General features: G+C 40.4%; 1 protein-coding gene across 1 annotated transcript in view; it reads right to left on the bottom strand.

The window, feature by feature from the left end:
• The window catches only part of EFEMP1 (EGF containing fibulin like extracellular matrix protein 1), a 52,737-nt gene that overhangs the window by 15,169 nt on the left and 19,341 nt on the right, over positions 1-18,227 (bottom strand). Inside the window, exon 6 of the mRNA XM_025149152.3 lies at positions 607-729. Coding sequence (XP_025004920.1) covers positions 607-729 — 123 coding nt within the window. The remainder of the gene's footprint in view (positions 1-606; positions 730-18,227) is intronic.

Raw genomic sequence — 18,227 nt, forward strand, 5'->3', positions numbered from 1 at the left:
AACGTCCCCAAATGAGGATGGAATAGGAAAGATGCAGTGCTTATGCTGCACTTGGATTTAATTTAATGCTATACTCGTATAGGTCCCAGAGGTGCCCATGGTTTATTTTGGCCCAAGGAATAAAGCACAGTGGTTTATAAGTTGCAAGTATCATATACTTGCATTCAGAGTTTCCACCTCTTTCATTTATACTCATAAAACAGACTGCGCATGGGGGCTCTGCAGAGCAGGGATTAGGTCCGTGTGAAGGTAGTGCTTTGTCCTGCAGATCTGGATTCAAATCTCACTGAGGTCAGTGGAAAGACATGCTTTAGTTTGCTGCTATCATAGACTTATGACTGTATCTGGGACATTAGGCAATGCCCCAATACAAATAATAAACACAACGGTAACTATTAAGAAACTTAATCTTGTGAAGTTCAATTCCAAGTGTTGATTACACTCAAAATAGTTTCTAGTTACATGTTTTAGTGATTAATTATTTTGATAAAGTGATTATTCCATTGCATTTCAAAAATAAACAGCTTTTCTACCCACATGTCTTATTATAAGAGGTTGCAACTTCAAGGAATGAAAGAAAATAATTTAGGCCAGAGGAAGACTTACCAACGCATTGCTCCCCTCGTTTCTGATAGCCTGGAGGACACTGGCAGCTGAAGGACCCTCTGAGATTGACACACACTTGGTCAGCTCTGCAGTTATGAGTTCCTGTAGCACATTCATCTATATCTTTATATAAACAGCAAATATAATGTTAGTGACAAAGCTTACTTAAAGTTTTTAACCTGTTGAAATGTTTTACTTTCAAGCTAAAAATGTTTTATTTTCAAGCTATCTACAAATGAGGGCAGTAAAGTTCAGATACTCCAAAGATGGAATCTCAAAGCTTAGGCCATCTGCAGCATGTAAACTTTGATCACATTTTTTGTAGTTCTTAACCACATTTGAAAATATGTCCAGATATAATTATGTAAAATAATCTGTTTGTTTTGTTTTGTTTTTTTTTGGTCAAATAGCATTATTACTTGGACTTACCACTATGAAATTTTCTGAATGTGTCTTGCAGCTCTATGCTACTTTACTCACTGGGCTTTTTTTTTCCATGCTGAACTACTCCAGAAGACTTCAACAAAAGTAGCTCAGCTCTTTCTCAAGAATTAGATGATGTAGAAATATTTTGCTAATGTTATAAAGGACTCTGGTGATCTTTTTCTTTGCATGGTTCCCATGCTCCACATTTTTGAGAGGGACTTGGAACTTGGTATGTGGTGGCCTTCTCATCGGGAAGAGATCTGCCTCCTGTCATTCCCACGAAAATTCCCTTAATTCAGTCAGTCTGTTCAAGTATTTGGAAATGGAGTACGCCTGTTTGTATTTCAGCAGTAGAGCTACAAATGCAAAGACTCAACCAACACTTTTCTGTGTAATTCAGGCAGCTTTTCATTCACACTAAACGCAGGCTTATACAAGTATAAAAACATTGTGACTTTGCCTATATGTTATAACTGCTGGAGATACTTACATGCAATTAAAGTGCATGTGCTGACAAACAGCTTGCTTAAAATGGGACTGCAATTTTGTATTCTCATCTGAACACCCAAAGCATTAGAGAGCTTTTTTATTGTAACCTGACACAGTACAGTGAAAAGACTTTTAATTTTGGCATTCTACACAATTTGGAGACTCTAGGCTGAATAAACAAATTCCTTAAAACTTATGATCTCTAGTTTACAAATCTCAGCTGACCTCTCTATTTGTATAGGCACTTGGGACGTTAGAACATCACCAGTGGCAGATTCTGGGTGGTGCTTTGGAAAAAATGATGGATTCTTTCACATCGCAAATGAAAACAATTTTGACCACAAGATTCAATAAAAAATAAACCATCAACAGTTTGAATTAACTCTCAGTGTTTGCCCTTTCCCCAAATGTCTGAGTATTTTACATATGCATTCATATTTTTTAATCTGACAGGAAAAATGAAGCCCTTTTCCATTAGCTCTTTGCATTTCGGCACAGTACCAGCCATAATGCTGCTGTGCTGGTGCAGGCCTTGCTGACTGCTTTGTTCTCTAGTGACAGCTGAAAAGCACATTCTCAGGTGTAAAGATTTGCAGGGACGAGATCTGGCTGCCTCATACCAACCTGACAAATCATTAACCACTTGAGCCAAAGCACAGTGGATGCAGTGCAAGTCTTTTCAGGGAATCTGCTACACTTTGCATGCACCCCTGGCTTCTACAGAAGTTGAAAACAGAATGGCTATAATACTCACACAGATTAAACCCTTTTGAAGTATGCACACTGTTGCAGAACAGAGACAATTGGTTGGATCCATAGGAACCTCATATATGAGTAAACTTAACACGAGCGAGCTTTTAAGGTGGATTAGTTAAAATGCATTAAGTCCTTGTGCAGTCACTTGCATCCCTGGTTTGATTTCCATTGAGTTTATTTTTCTATGGAATAATAAGCTACTCAGCTAAAACAAAACAAACTAAATTGACTTATGCACTCGGGGTCTTTGATTTCTGTCCCAATGGTAAGTTCAGTTTGAAAGAAAAACAATTATTGAAAAGTTCTGTTTGCCTGCTAACCTCCTCCCCAGTTGGAAACTCTTGGAGGATTTGACACTACGGCCACAAAGATCTGTGTTTACAAGAAGGACCTTTTCTGGAGGCTTATTTTAAGGAACCCCTTAGAGCTCTCCTGAGCTTCTTACTTCAGTCAGTGCCCTGAACTGGGCTGCAGCTCACCAGTGAGTAGGCATGCCTGCCCTATCTGACTTCTACGCTTTGTGAAAATGCCTATTAGTTCGTGGCATAACGTTAAGTCGCTAGGCAAGCTAAGTAAAGAGGCACATGGGGAAAAGTACTGCTGGGAGTTCTCTGAGAATCCCAGTCCTCTTTTCTGCTTTTTTTTTTTTCTTCTGGTGTGTTTTCAACTACATATTTACTGAGCTGCCTAAGGTGAGAAGTGAAGGTGGATAGGAGGCTGCCATGCCTGGAGCAATCCTGCTCACATCTGTGCAAAGGACTCGGTAATATTAAGGGAAATTAATTGGTAGCCTAAGGATCATTTTTCGTAAGTGCTTCAAGGAAAACACTGTGGGAGGAGAACAACAGGCAACTATGCTAGGAAGGTTCCAGTGCTGGAACATTCAGTTCTGAAATCTTTAGTATTGCAATAATTACAGCTATGTCTACTATTGTGATTGATACAAAAGGGTGAGCAAGTGCTTGAAGTGTTGGAAGTGCTGGAAGTGGTGCCAGATGTGAACTGTATTGGTGTGATACCAGAGGCAGCCCAGCCCTTGTAGAGTAAAGGAAGAAGCACTGGTGGATTTGGCAGTGTGATGTTGCTGCACAGTTCTCTGCATCTATGCTCAGTGAGGCCCAGAGAAATGCTGAGCTTCTTGGCGCACATCAGTGTGACCTGAATCATCCTCCACTAGAGAAACATTCATTTTTTCTAACTGCACTGAAAGTTATTCAAGCAACAGGGGAGTGGAAGCTGTAGAGAGGAAGCAACATCCATGCTGGAGGTCTTGGTGCTTGGGATGAGGTGGATCAGCACCATTTTTCTCAAGTGTGCTAGCACTGTGGAACAGTGTATACAAACACATGCATTTCCCCCATTGTGTGAAACACCATCACGTTACACTAGCCTTGTCAGTACTGACCTGAGACTGCCACTTACTTCTTTGCTCATAGTTCTTGGATGGATAGACTGTCTACAGTCGCTTGGGGTGTGACTGAACTCTAATCCGAAGCTTTCAGATCATTCTGTCAGTTATGTCCCTACCGTATGAAAACTGGTAACTCCTAAGTCTTCACTATTCTAAGAACTTGTTTTTCCAGTTTAGATCTGACCTTTTCAATCTGTTAGATTACTAACTTGTTTATCGTAAATTGCACCGTGCCCTCAGATTCTGACAGCAATCTGGAAACTGCATCAATTCCTACTTTAATCTGTATCAAATGCAATAAATACTGGGATGAGATTGTGATTACACAAAGCATGTGTTTTTCCTTAAATCCTATCATCCCATTCAATTTGATGCTTCTTGACAAAATCCCTGGCCTTAAACATGAAAAGTAAATGAGGGTACTGGGAAGCCATTCTTTTGGTTTCCACCTACTGCAGACACACATGACCAGACTGACTTGACAGTTGTGAAGACGTAGCAAGCTGGGGCAAGGCTGTGACAGAAACTCCTGTAAGAGCATCACAGAGCTCACCAGCTTTAATCCTAAGAGAAAGATAAATTTGTTTGACCTTTCCTCTAGCATGAATGTTTAATAACATGTGTACGTGCATGTGTATTTATAATAATTAAAAAAATTAAAACAAGACACTCCACTGCACACACTTGTCTCTCCGGGGAGAGGGTGAGAGAACAAACATGTGACAGATGTTTGTCATGTTGCTTAATGCACTACTGGAAAGCACTCAAGATACCACAGTGATGAGTGCAGTATAAGAAACAGATCTAGAAAGAAAATAACGGGCTTTTACAAGCTCATTCTTGAGCATCTTTCCTCTGCATCTTCTTTTCCAAATTTAGTGTCATCATGACAAAGTTTGTTTCTGTGTTTCAGCAACTGATGCCACAGCTGGAACTCCAATCTCAAGATTTACAAGAATCTTGTGAGCTGTATGTGAAAACTCATTCCTTAGCAACTTTGTTTAAATTTAATTTCTACATATTAGACATCTGCTCACCCAGGTAGGCAATGTAAATTACATTGGTAGCCCACATTGAAAATGAGTTCCTCTTATCATCACTCTTTCTTTATTTCTTCATATTTTCTAGTCTCAAATAATCAACTACAAGGTTGCTCTGTTCCCTACAGATAAACAAGAGCAGTAGGTTTGTTTAAATTGTTAAATAATCTGATTTGTACTTGATCATAGATACCTTCAACATAGGAAATATAGATGAATTCTTAAACTCACTGTATCTGAGTCTAAAACGTTGCTCAAATAATAGATAATTACTCTGACATCGATGCTGTGATTACTTAATGCTTATATAAAGGACAAAGAGATGCAAAAGGTTTAGTTGCTGCGCCCATGACAGCAAAGAGCACGGCTAAGAAGCTGAGCTCTCCAAACTATGCCAAAGCAAGTACCACTGTTACAGCTTCTCCGCAAATGTCTACCTGTTGTTGCTCCTTGAGTATTAAAGCCTTTATGGGAAGCCACCGTGAGACGGATGTTGCTGTGTGGCTTTAGGTACTACTATGAGCTTTTATGTAAACACGTTTTGTGATAGAGGTTTAATTAATTCTCTTGAGAGTCAAAACATTTCAAAGAAATTCTTCATGTCTCTGATTAGCCAGGCTACCCAGCCTTATCTCATTGAGCCAGTACACATTCTGTTGTGGCTGATGCCATTTTATTCCCTGACAATTATTCTTTGGGCAGTCACAGTCTAGTAGTTGCACAATTTCCTCTGTAATAAACTGAGCCTCTCTAACAATCCTTTTGCAGATTCTCTGTATTTGAAAACTGAACTGGGTTATCTTCAGTGTCTTGATCATTGTAGTATTTACATAGCCATCTTGTAGCCTAATCGACAGCAAGCTGTTATTATGGGATGCATTTTTACATTAAATAGCTATCTATCTACCTGAAAACATAAAATGTTTATTAAGTAAGTGCTGGGATTGAGTGCTTGAATTTCCCTATGTTGCTTGCAGTATCCAAAATACTACCTTGATAGAACATTACAGTTTGACAATTAAGTACTTGGAGAGTAGGAAACGTATCGTTCGGTTCCCTTAACAGTTATAATTTAGACACTTTATATATAAGAACTGTTGCAATCTTTAATTGTATGAATCTCACATTCTGCTCTCAGGCTTGTTCTCAGTCCATTACCATTCCCAAAATGTGCTAAGAGGTACAGTACTTTATCCTTGGGGAATGCTGTGACAGTGCAGAAATGGCAATGATTACTGCTGTATAAAAACCTTAAATTAATTTAAACAGTCAGAGTTAATAGGGAAAGGAGAGAGGAACATTTCATTTAAGGACAGTGATCTCTCTATTCAGTTATATACAAACCACACGGCTCTTTTGGAAGCGTTTATAGAAATACCCAACTATACCATAGAAAATATGGCCATCACATCCCCATGACTCATCCTAATACAAATGCTGCCTTTTGCAATCATCTCCTGGACTCTTCTGGAGGGTTCCTTTTAGAAGACTTTCATACTGACAACCATCTACTGACTAAGATAACACTGATTTGCAAAGGCTGCTGTTTGAAGTTTCCAAAGAAGTAATGCGAGAGCCATGGAGGGCAGCAGAGCTTGCTCTTCTGTTCCTTCAAAATATAAACCAACTTGCATTTCATAGTTTTAATTCCACAAGCCTCACTAATAGCTATACCCAGTGATTCCCTCATTTTCCAAAAATGTACCCACACTCCCTCTTGCAGTGATTTACACAATTATGTCCTTCCACTGCTGACTTTGGCAGCCTGCTCTATATTTCAACCACTAGTTGCGTACAGAAATTTAGCTTGACCTGCTTTTTAGCTATAGCTTTCTCTAAATCTAGTATATGGTTCCCTGTTTCAGAACTAGTTAGTTTTTCTACTTCTTCCCTGCAGTCCATTCTCTCAGGCTCTTATCTGTATCCATAAAATTCTTTCCTAGTCTCATTCTGAGCTACAAACCTGGCTCAGTTCCCTTCATGCTGTGACTCATTTTTCCCAAACCCCCTGACTCATGCTGCTTGCTCACTTATGCAACAGCTTAATCTCTGTAATTTTCTTCATATCTTTATGAGAAGTACATAAATTCACAAGATGCATTTCACCAGTGCTTCAAACTTTTGTAGAAGAAGTCCAACCCAAACTATCCTTTGTCTTATTTAAGCCACTTCAATCTTTTCTCCTCTAGCTTGTACCTAGCTGTGTTCTTAAGTAACTCATGTGTGCATTACTCTTGGGACTGCAGTGCTTGGCTTCTTGCTGCTCACTGGTTCTCAACAAACTGCAATTTACTACACTACTTTCCTGCTCTCTTTGCGTATTCATGTGTTCAAACCAGTCAGAAAATGCCCATGGGTCCCTTCCTCTATCCTGGTCTGCAGCAACCCTGCAAGCAGAATATTACAGCAGATCAAGAGGGGGGCTAGTGACCTTACAGGATTCAAATTCTTTCTTCTGTCCCTGCTGAGCAGTGCCAGTGGAGCAGCTCCTGAATGGTTTATACAAACCTAAACCCAGAATAACTCCAACCATGTCAGTGTTGCACTTGTCATTGACTTCAGTGAAGCTGTTCTCGATGTTTTGAATGTAAATGATAAATATTTTGGTTAATCAGTTTAAATTTTCTGAATTCTCAGTATGAGTGAGACCAGAAAATGACTCAGTCTATTTTTCTAATAGATACAGCTGAACTGAAAACAATGCCTCCCACAGAAGCAATGGCACCAGTGAGTCTGACATTATACATACAACCATCTGCACAGCCTCGCAGGTATCTTGGACAGCTTACTTAACTTCAGGTTTCTGTAATACCTTTCACTCTTGATCCCTTTCGTTACCTTTCCTTCTCTGCCTGTTAGATATTTTGTATTAGTATTTCTCAGAGATGACCAGGTAAGGGTAAAATATTTGAAGAAATTAGACCACCAAACCTCTTCCATTAGCATGGGCTTACTTTATTGTACCAATTAAAGTATTCGGTCCCTTATTTATGTTTCTTATATTGTTCTTGCAACTGAAGCCAAGCTCACTGCTATGTCGTTTCCTGGATCCTCCCTGATCCTTTCTTACACATAGGAACAACATTAGCAACCTCCAAATTCCCTGGTTCCCTCCCCAGCCTTAGCAAGCTATCAACAATTTCTGTCAAAGGCTTTTCTATTTCCCTTGCTACTTCCTTCAACATTTGGGATGTTATTCATCTGGGCTGAATGCCCAGACAACTTTTAACTCATTGGTGTTGGGAGGCTGTGTTTTGTGGTGGTAAATACCAGCAGAAAATCTGTTTCATAACATCAGGTTGGTAGGTACCAATAGACTAAATATTTGGAGGAATTTCTCACTTCTGGAGCGGCAGAACCTACTAATACCAGAGACTTGCACTGTAACAGTGCAGTCACTGTCCAGTGGTGTCATGAGGTAGTGTCTATAATTCTCTATAACACTGTAGCAGCCCATAAACTCCCCTTTTATTGCTGTTTTTTTCTCCTTCTTTTTAAATTTTCCTTTGGCTCTTTCATGTTAAGTATATTGGACTGATTGCCCTGGTAATGAGCTTTCACAGTTGAGTGAGGGTAACCTGCACAAATGCTTGTTTGCACAAGAAAAATATAAGCAAGAGCCAAGACCTACATTTAAGCAAATAAGTGAGGTAGAATGTTTAAATTAAAATGATTTTCATGAAAATGGTGTAACTTCTTCTGGTAAGCTGAAACATTCTCTCACATATTTGTGAGTACAGCAAAGTGAACTCCTTGTAGATTTGTCTTCTAGTACTACTGGACATCATGGCGGAACAGAATAGAAGTAATACAAAGTATTAATGCAGAAAGTGTGGAAAAAAAAACCAATCTAATGCAGTGCAACTTCATAGTTCCTTGTATAATTTCTATCTTGTGACTGAAAAAGTGTCAGCAGCTACCATGAATTTGGGAAAGTTACCCAACCACAGTGATTTCATGAATATGAAGGTACAGGAGAAGCATCCTTCCTCTGTTTACTCAACAGAGTTAACAAAGGATCAAGCTGTAATCATCAAGTCTGGACTGCAGTACTTTGTCACAATTATGTATTGTCTCTGGTATGTCCAAACTGAATCGACTTCTCACATAGAATAGCTAAATAAAGGAGTGAGCCATAGCTTTCAGCACTAGAACATCCCCCACATGTTTGTTTGGGAGTGGCAGGCAGCTGAAAAGAAAAAAAAAATGAATGAAGCTTTGAACTGATGCATTACTTCCTTTCTTCTCCACTTTGCCTCAATCTGTAGCTTCCTTCTCTAGAAGAGTATGCCATGCAGTCTGCAAACCCCAGCGCAAAAGGTAAATTGCTTTCGATGCTAAGATTGCATTTGACTACAATTGACAGTGAGACAGTGAGACGGCATGCAAAATGTTTTTGCTATCTGTAACATAACAAAATAGTTACAATTATTAAGTTTGAGACAGTTCTTCAGTGGTAGGAAGATCACAGAATCATAGACTCATTAAGGTTGGAAAAGACCTCTAAGATCATCCAGTCCAACCATCAACCCACCCCCACAGTGCCCACTGCCCTCGTCCTGCAGTGCCACATCCCCACAGCTCTGGGACATCTCCAGGGATGGTTACCCCACCACTCCCTGGGCAGCTGTGCCACTGCCTCACTGCTCTCTGGGAGAAGGAACTGTTCTTAATATCCAACCTGAATTAGTAGCCAAACATATATTCTGTTCCCCTGCTTTCTGCACAGTAGCTGTCCATGCTGGAAATGGAACGGGAGGTTAAAAACCTGATGCTGTACTATAACTTAAGCAACAACTTCTACACTGCGCTGTGTATTTTTTTCAGGCCCCTACCAGTACCATGGCTCATCCAAACCTGTATGACACTGTTCTGTTAAAAGGATGTACTTTGTTATCAAGCCACAACCACAGGTTATTAAGTGAAGCTATACATAAAGCACCGTTCAAGTGATAGTAATTAAAATGATTATTACAAAAGTAGTATGGCTGACATGAAAACAACATTAGTCCAATAGAAGGCCACAAAAACTATTGCCAAGAATCAACAGAATTTTCTATCCATGATACTTGAACATATATTTCTGAAAACACCAATGACACAGGTGTAACATATGGCTACGTTTAAAGCTACTCAAAGGGAAGAATACTTTTTTTTTCCCCAACAGAAGAACAAAATGTTAACTATTAGTCTCTCTGTTCATCAAAGAGGCAAATATTTCATGTTTTTGATCTATGTTCATTTAAGACTTGTATTTTTCTGGGGCCAGAAATGGGGGAGTACTTGCTTTCAAGTTGAATCCAGTAATTCAGTGCCATGCATCTGTGAATCTCAGAGTGCTTCAAACTGTGAGTTGTCATAATGGTAAACTTTTTGACTCACAATGCAAAAGCTTATTTTTACTTTCAGTAGAGTATTTCCTGCTGTTGCTTTCTTGTGATTTTGTGCTAGAGGTCTGACTTGTGCGTTTTGGTTCATGCCTGCCTAAGTGAGGATCACCCACCCATGATGACCAATACACTTGGACTACACTCAAAAACAACAAGGGTGGATTAAACTATTCCATTATTGCAGATGAAAGAGTTCTCCCCGACATCTGGCATATCATCTTCAAAACTGATATGGAACATTTCCATAAATTCAGCTTAACATTGTTTTTGTGAGTGTTCCAAAGTATTTTTAACATGAAGAAATAGCATGCAAACCAATTTCCTATTTGAAAAGTAAATGTCTTGTTCTTACTCTTTAATTCATCTAGTTATTAAAAAAAAAAAAAAGAAAAAAAATGTTCACTTAACTTGAAGCATACTGTTCTGTTTATTCAAGTTAATGGAAAAGCTAGTCAGTGTTTGATGTAAAGCTGCCCCCTTGCTTGAAAGAAAACCAAACAACTGGTTATGAATTATGAATATCTCCTAATAGTTTCCAGAATTATCTGAAGGATGTATTTTTTTTTCTTAATTACATACACTTAAAAGTTCCAAGTTCCCTATTCATTTCCATTTTGTTTATTTCTCTCCTTGGAAACCTCATAAGCATTTTCCTTTAGTGAGGCTTGACTGAACAAAATATTACTGCTACAACCTGTAATATTAGGGAAATAAATGCCTGAAAGCTCATTGTGGTTTTTAATTAGGAAGTGGAAGAATAGCTTATTAAATCTTTGCAAGCCTTTTCACAGCACTTATACTGGTAGCTGCTGAGTCCTTGCAAAGGAAAACACCAAGCTTCTACCCAGTGTGCTTAAGAATACATTTCAAACCCCAACTTTTTTTTTTTTTTTTCATGGTCTCAGAATAGCAGTTCCTGCAAAAAATTTTGCTTTCCTTTTATGCTGGCATGTCTTGAACTGTTTCAGCCCTAATCAGACATACTCTTGTGAGGCATCAGGTGTCTCCTTACTCTGAGGGAGGCATCTCCACGTGGGAGCTGCTGGCAAAGGTACCACAATGGGGGATGCAGTCTGGTGAAAACCTGATCGCTCTGTATGGCCCCACCATTGCCTCCTTGTCTTTCTGACAGTAGAGCACCAGTTATCATCGGAACAACTAATTAACACAGCAAGCAAACTGACGGACTGACACTGCCATGTCCAACCCTAATCCAAAATATAACAGCCTGATTTTTGTGGGTTGTGAATGTAACTCAGTGGGTAGCTGCTCCTTGGCTCACTTAGGATAAAAAGGGACCTTGAGGTACAAGGGACTTAGTATGTAAGATAAGGGACTTAAAATATTTGATGTATTTTATCAAAAAAATCTAACTCTCCTCATGCCTTTGCAGGCTGAATGAGCTGTTTCAGGAATTATAACTGTAGTTCCCAAGCTGAAAACATTTAAGTTCAAGTCAAGTTCAAAAGCAATTATCAGAAGGAGAAAGCTTATCTAAATGATGATATTGTTTTTAGCACTAATCATCCTATCTGTTGGCAGTACCAACATGCTGCAATCTCCACGGCTCCCTACGTAAATAAGCAGATTCCTGATGCCGTTCCAACTCCAGAAATGCCTTTGAAAGCATTATTTAGTTATGAATTTTTCCTACATGTGTTTCTTTTAGTGTTGCTGTACGTACTCACAGATGCTCTGTTTTGGAGAGCAAAACTTGTTTATTTTTAAATTACAGTCAGAGAGCACTGGCCTGTGTATTACCTTCTCATGAAATTAAAATGTTGAAAGAAATTCACTTCCATGCCCTCTACAGCTTTTGAGTGATAAAATAATAAAAGCAAAGAATGGAAATAGTACTTAAAAAAGACACATCAGTTGATTCAGTCCAAAATATACTCTAGGGAAGGGAGGGGATTGGAAGAGCTGGGATAGAAAAACACAAATGTTCAGGTTGCACAGTTCAAGTGAAGAGAAATAGATATGCAGAAGTTAGGATTGCTGTGACAATATTAATTTGACAGTGCTACAAACAAGCTGCATGGCAAAGTATTGATCTAACAAACAGCAGGAATGTTACCTTGTACATTTTTATCTGTCTCTTCTATCCTTACGAACTCCACATTTGCATTAGCTGGCTCTCCATTCAAATTCTAGTGGAAAATCCAACCATCCACGTAATTGTTAAAGTGAAGGAGGCTTAAATGGAAATTTTAAAAATCCGCAGTTTGAAAGGGAATGTTGGTACATGAGATGAAGCCAGGCAGGTTCAAAAGAGAGGCAGGGACACCAGGAAACAGAAATGTATCATTTGAAGGTAAGAGAAAAAAAAATAGAGACAACAAAAAAGCAGTACGAATATTTATGGAGAAAAATGAACATCGGAGTTAAAGAGAGATATTATGATATAGGTGACTATCTGGAGTCTAAGGAAAAGAATGGGGAAAAGAGTAAGACGCATGCAAGGGAGGCCCACTGACACAGCTGCTTTTCACTTACAGATGTAGTATTTATTAAACACTATATTACAATTCAAGACCGGCAGCGCGATCTGGTTTGATGATCAAGGTGATTCGACGCTCTATTTTTGACCAGAGAGCTAGTAAGTACCTGCCAATGTCTGTCTGCCTGCTTTGCTGCCGTTTTTCCTATCCCAGCTATAATTTGAGCTGTCAGAAGAATGACGAAACACGAATTGCTGAGGCGGTGCAATGGCACCCTGCACAGCAGAGCGTCCTGCTGGGCTGGAGCGTGGCTGGGACACGGTGCGAGCAAGGCGGCAGCTCGAGGGAGACATCGGGGAGGTGTGGGCAGGGCAGGGGTGGACAAGAAGGGTGAGCGAAGGAAGGGCTGAGGGTGTGCAGTCTACTGAAGATTGTAAGTTGGAGTGGTGCTTGGGAAGTATTTGTTGCTCTTTCAAAAACCTGACAAAAAAATCTTAAAACTGAGAATTATTATTATTTTTGGACCCGAGCTAAGATTTTTCTGGGGTTTAGCCACATTTTTTTTCTGTGTTCAGGAACAAAAAAGGAAAAAGATGCTGAAAAATACTTTGTTCTTTCAATGAGCCAGTAATAAATAAAAACTAACATTTCCCAAGGAAACTTCTGTTTTTAAAAGAGAGCTATTTTTTTCTTCCAAATTACTTCGCATTGAAATTGCGATCAACTCTGCTCTCAGGCTGGGGATCTGACTGCCCAGCTGCCTTCATACAATCAAACAGAAGTAGCCATTAGGACAGATTTCTCCCCCTCCACCCCCAACCCCCTTTTTATTTTCCTTCTGGTCTTTAGCTGTGAAGTTCCATGCGTTTGCCTGAGAATAGATGCTGTGCTGCCATAATCCTGGCACTTTCACTGAAAATGAGATTTTGGCAGTTATTTCGGCATAAGCAGGGTACTCCTGAAGTCTGCTTGCAGGGCTGTCGGGATGGTGAAATGCAGCAACCTGCTTTTGTTTGTCTGAGCATGTGATTTCTTTTTTATACCTTGTGATCTTCACAGATTTCTGGCGAAGCTTAAAAGGTTAGTTGGAAAAGGAGTGGCTAGCATTTGTTTAGAAAATAAATAGAAAAAAGCAGGCCAAATACCAGTAAAGTTCCAGTTTTAAAATATTAAACTAACACATAACATTGCTGGCCTGGAAAGGTCAGATGAAGGGGGAGAAAGGATGTATTTAGAGTGATTGCCAGGCAGGACGTGGGATCTCTCACTGACTTGGCAGTAGATACTTTAGCTCTATTTGCTATTAGTGCTGTTTCTAATGCTCTATATTTGCTAAGTTCTTAAGTTTGACAAGATCCATGCTTTATTTTCCAGTATTTACATGGTATTAAGCAAGTGTGTAAATCCATTCAGAGAGTAACCAGGATGTACACTGCCTCCCTCCCACATCCCCCCCCCCCTTTTATTTTTTGGCTGGCTGGCAGTAGACAGGATGCTCAGAGACCCAGGACAATGGAAGTCTGGAGGCATTTTGCTTTGGGGTGTGCTATCAGATAACAAGGGTATTTGTGACATGCTTAAACTTGCTAAATACAAGTGGAAGAGGGCCCTTTACTTCCAAATTTGTCAGTGGGAGTGAAGAAAGAAATGATTACTTAACAGTAGAGCAGCCACAAGTCCTTCCAATGAAATCATAAGATTTAATGAAAATGCCAATACTCTTTTCTATGGTCTGATTCTAAGGACTTGGCTAGTGTAAAGTAGAAAGCCTAACGCAGCAGCTAAATAATTGCTGCCACATCATCTAGGCACATCATTATCACTGCTGGATGAGATGAAAGGTATTTACAAACCAGAGTCTGCCAGGAGAACACAGTCAGCAAAAGCTTGATCCAGCTCCAGCTGTAATCAATAGGAGCCTTCAAGTAAATTAGAGTTTAAAGAACAAACTAACTACTTTGTAAAATGTATTACACTTTGAGTTTTGCAAAATTAAACCTGGAGCTCATCAGAAGGGAGGCACGTAGGGATTTGTTGCCTAACAAAGCTCTTTGTTTTGCTTCACGCATTCTTTGCTGGTCTTCCAAACTGCACTTCCCACTCAAGCAAGCCAGGCCCACGTGCCCACGTTGGTTTTCTTTTTCCCCTTCCCCCTTAAATCTCCCACTTTTACTTTCCTCATGTTTTTCTTTCTGTATTCCTCTGGGTTCTGCCCTTCTAATTTTTCAAGGCAGAGAATGCGTCTTTGTTTGTGAAGAGCAAAGCAAGTTTATGGCACCCTATTCATTATATTTATGAATCATATCTAACTGAATTTTTCCCATAGCCCAAAGGTGGCTGTTTGCCCAAAGGCGCTGCTCTCAGTGCCTGTATTTTCTATTTATAAGGTGTATTTTAGTTTACATCAGAAGCTTAGGGAAAGACTTCTGCTTGATATCACTTCTGCCAAATGAAACCCACAGAGAAGCTGCGGCCAAAGGAACTCTGTACAAAAGTTGTCTGGGCTCTGTAATTTTGTTCACGTGGGTGCATGGTAGTATACATTAGTTGCCAATAAAAACAATCAAAAATAGATAGAGCACTGTGCAAGTCCTGAGATGATCTTAAAAAGTACAGAACACAGGTAAATGCTGACTGAGAGACACGCTGTCAAAACAGTTCGGTGAGAAAACCAGCTTTTGCAAGATGTTTGGGAAAGGACAAGCAGCTCCCCTGACAACTCATTCTACTCTGTGCACCTTGGTGTAATTCCAGAAAGGAATAGTTTACAAGAGGGTTAAAGAAAATTGTTGTTTTTGAAACTATTTGTGGTTGTGACCAAGTGTGGGCGCTCCCCAGATGTTGACGTTGAATAGGCAGTATAGCTGAGGATAGCAAGGAATTAACTGTTTCAGTCCTCAAGGAGGACATTAGTAGTAGCAGATGTTTAACACGAGGCAAGTCTTTCTGGCTCTGGATACGCTGGTGGGTGCTGAAAAGCTACAGCAGCATCAAGCCTAGGATGTGCGTAGGAGGAGGTCTACTGTGTCCATGCAGATGCCCGTTCAAACCAAGTTTTTTGCCTCCAGAGACTAGCAGGAATAAATAGGAATTGTCTTTGTAGCAAACATGGAGAGAGGAAGAAACAGGCCCTGATCACATCACTTGTCTTTAAAACAAACAAACAAAAAACAACTTTGTGGTATAAGTTGTTTCTTTTCTTCCTAGCTCCAGGAAGAAAGATGAGTGAGAAGCTCCAGCCACCCTCCTTGACTAGGTAGCTGTTAGGCCCTCCTTCCTCTCAATCATTTCAGAAAGAATTTGTTGTGATTTTCAGTTCATTCCTTCCCCAAAAGGCATGTGATCCCAGATCCTGACTTTTTGCAAATTGAGTGCATGAGCTCATTGCCAGTGATACACAGCCTGCATCTCCGTGTTTCTGAGGGATGCCCAGAACATTATCAACACATCACTCAGCACAACTGTTTCAGCGCCTGCTTGTCTCTAAGCAGACAGTCATAAATGTTTGGTTAACATCTAATCTAGCCTGTCCAAGCCCCTTGCAGAGGTTAACTAATGAGCACAAGCCTACAGGGGAACATAAGGGTTGAATTCAGCCCAATATTAGTTGGTCAAAATGTATTTTGCTTATAGCATCCTGCAGAGTAGAAGAGATTTCTCAATTTAAACTTCCATCAAAGCTATTGGAAAAAGCTGTCAATCACACTCCAGTTTTTCATAGATGTCTTGCTGCTTCAAATACCTTCCAGATGGATTTAATTCCAGTGACTGATTGTCCACATGGCTTTGCAGCTGTGCACTCCAGGGGAAAGGTCTACAACATGCTCATTCGCATGAGGGATGGCAAAAAAGGACTTCTTGTAGATCTTTCCCCATGACAGTGTTATCTTCCAGTAAATAGAGAGGCAAAAAAAGAACTAACAGAAGATGAATCTAGAGGATGCTTCTTATATCCAAGTAATTCATGCCAAGAGCAAGGAATAGAATTTGAAAGGTAAAGCAAGGAGATAGGTACCTAGATATCAATGAAGTGATCCATTTTTAGGGAAGGAAAAGAAAACCAATCATTTACAAGCGCACTAATTTCTCACAAATAGGATAATGTGGAGAATGGCTTACGGTTTGGAGGGAAAAGTATTTAATAAAACTTTTTTTTGCATTCTTACTGATCATGTACTATGATTGTTGTTAACCTGAATAACCCAAAGGAACTCTCCACAGTACTTGATCTCTTTTCCAAGGCTAATCAAAGCCAGATTTATTGTGTAAGCTTAACATGTCTAACATTATACCTTTATTTCTCTGTAATACTAGCTCATAGAATCATAGAATCATAGAATCACTCAGGTTGGAAAAGACCTTAAAGATCATTGAGTTCAACCACGACCTAACCACACTACCCTAACAACCCTCTGCTAAATCATGTCCCTGAGCACCACATCCAAACGGTTTTCAAACACATTCAGGGATGGTGACTCAACCACCTCCCTAGGGAGCCTATTCCAGTGCTTAATAACCCTTTCTGTAAAGAACTTTTCCTAATATCCAACCAAAACTTTCCCTGGCACAACTTGAGGTCATTTCCACTCGTCCTGTCACCTGTCACCAGTGAGAAGAGACCAACCCTGCTCTTGCTGTAAGCACCTTCCAGATATTGGAAGAGAGCAGTAAGGTCTCCCCTCAGCCTCCTCTTTCCCACACTAAACAGCCCCAGTTCCTTCAGTCCCTCCTCATAGAGCATGTTCTCCAAGCCCTTCACAAGCCTTGTTGCCCTTCCATGGACCTGCTCCAGCACCTCCACGTCTTTTCTGTACTGAGGTGCCCAAAACTGAACACAGTACTCAAGGTGAGGCCTCACCAATGCTGAGTACAGGGGCAGGATGACTTCTCTAGTCCTGCTCACCATACCATTCCTGATTCAAGACAGGATGCCATGGGTCTTCTTGGCCACCTGGGCACACTGCTGGCTCATATTCAGCCACCTGTCCATCCGGACACCAAGGTCCCTTTCCATCAGGCAGCTTTCCAGCCACTCCTCCCCAAGTCTGTAGGGTTGCCTGTGGTTGTTGTGACCAAATTGCAGGACCCGACACTTGGCCCTACTGAAACTCATATTGTTAAACTTGGCCCATCGATTCAGTCTATCCAGGTCCCTCTGTAGTGCCTTTCTCTCCTCAAGCAGATCAACAATCCCTCCCAACTTGGTGTCGTCTGCAAACTTACTGAGGGTACACTCAATCCCCTCGTCAAGATCGTTAATAAAGATGTTCAATAGAAGCAGCCCCAGAACCGAGCCCTGGGAGACACTGCTCATGTCTGGCTGCCAACTGGATTTAACTCCATTGATCACAACTCTTTGGGCCCAGCCATCCAGCCAGTGTTTCACCCAGCAGAGTGTACACCCATCCAAGCCGTGGGCAGCCAGCTTCTCCACAAGGATGTTGTGGGGGACAGTGCCAAAGGCCTTACTGAAGTCCAGGTAGACCATATGAACAGCCTTACCTTTATCCACTAAGTAGGTCACCTTGTCATAGAATGAAATCAGGTTTGTCAGACAGGACCTACCATTCTACTAGAAGCCCTAGTTGCAGATAAGGAGTATGCTGTACTGCTGATGGGCAAACTGAGACAACTTTGAGACAGACTGCAGTCTAACAGGAGAGAGTGG

The sequence above is a fragment of the Gallus gallus genome, chromosome 3 (assembly GCF_016699485.2).
Source record: "Gallus gallus isolate bGalGal1 chromosome 3, bGalGal1.mat.broiler.GRCg7b, whole genome shotgun sequence".
Classification (NCBI taxonomy): Eukaryota; Metazoa; Chordata; class Aves; order Galliformes; family Phasianidae; genus Gallus; species Gallus gallus.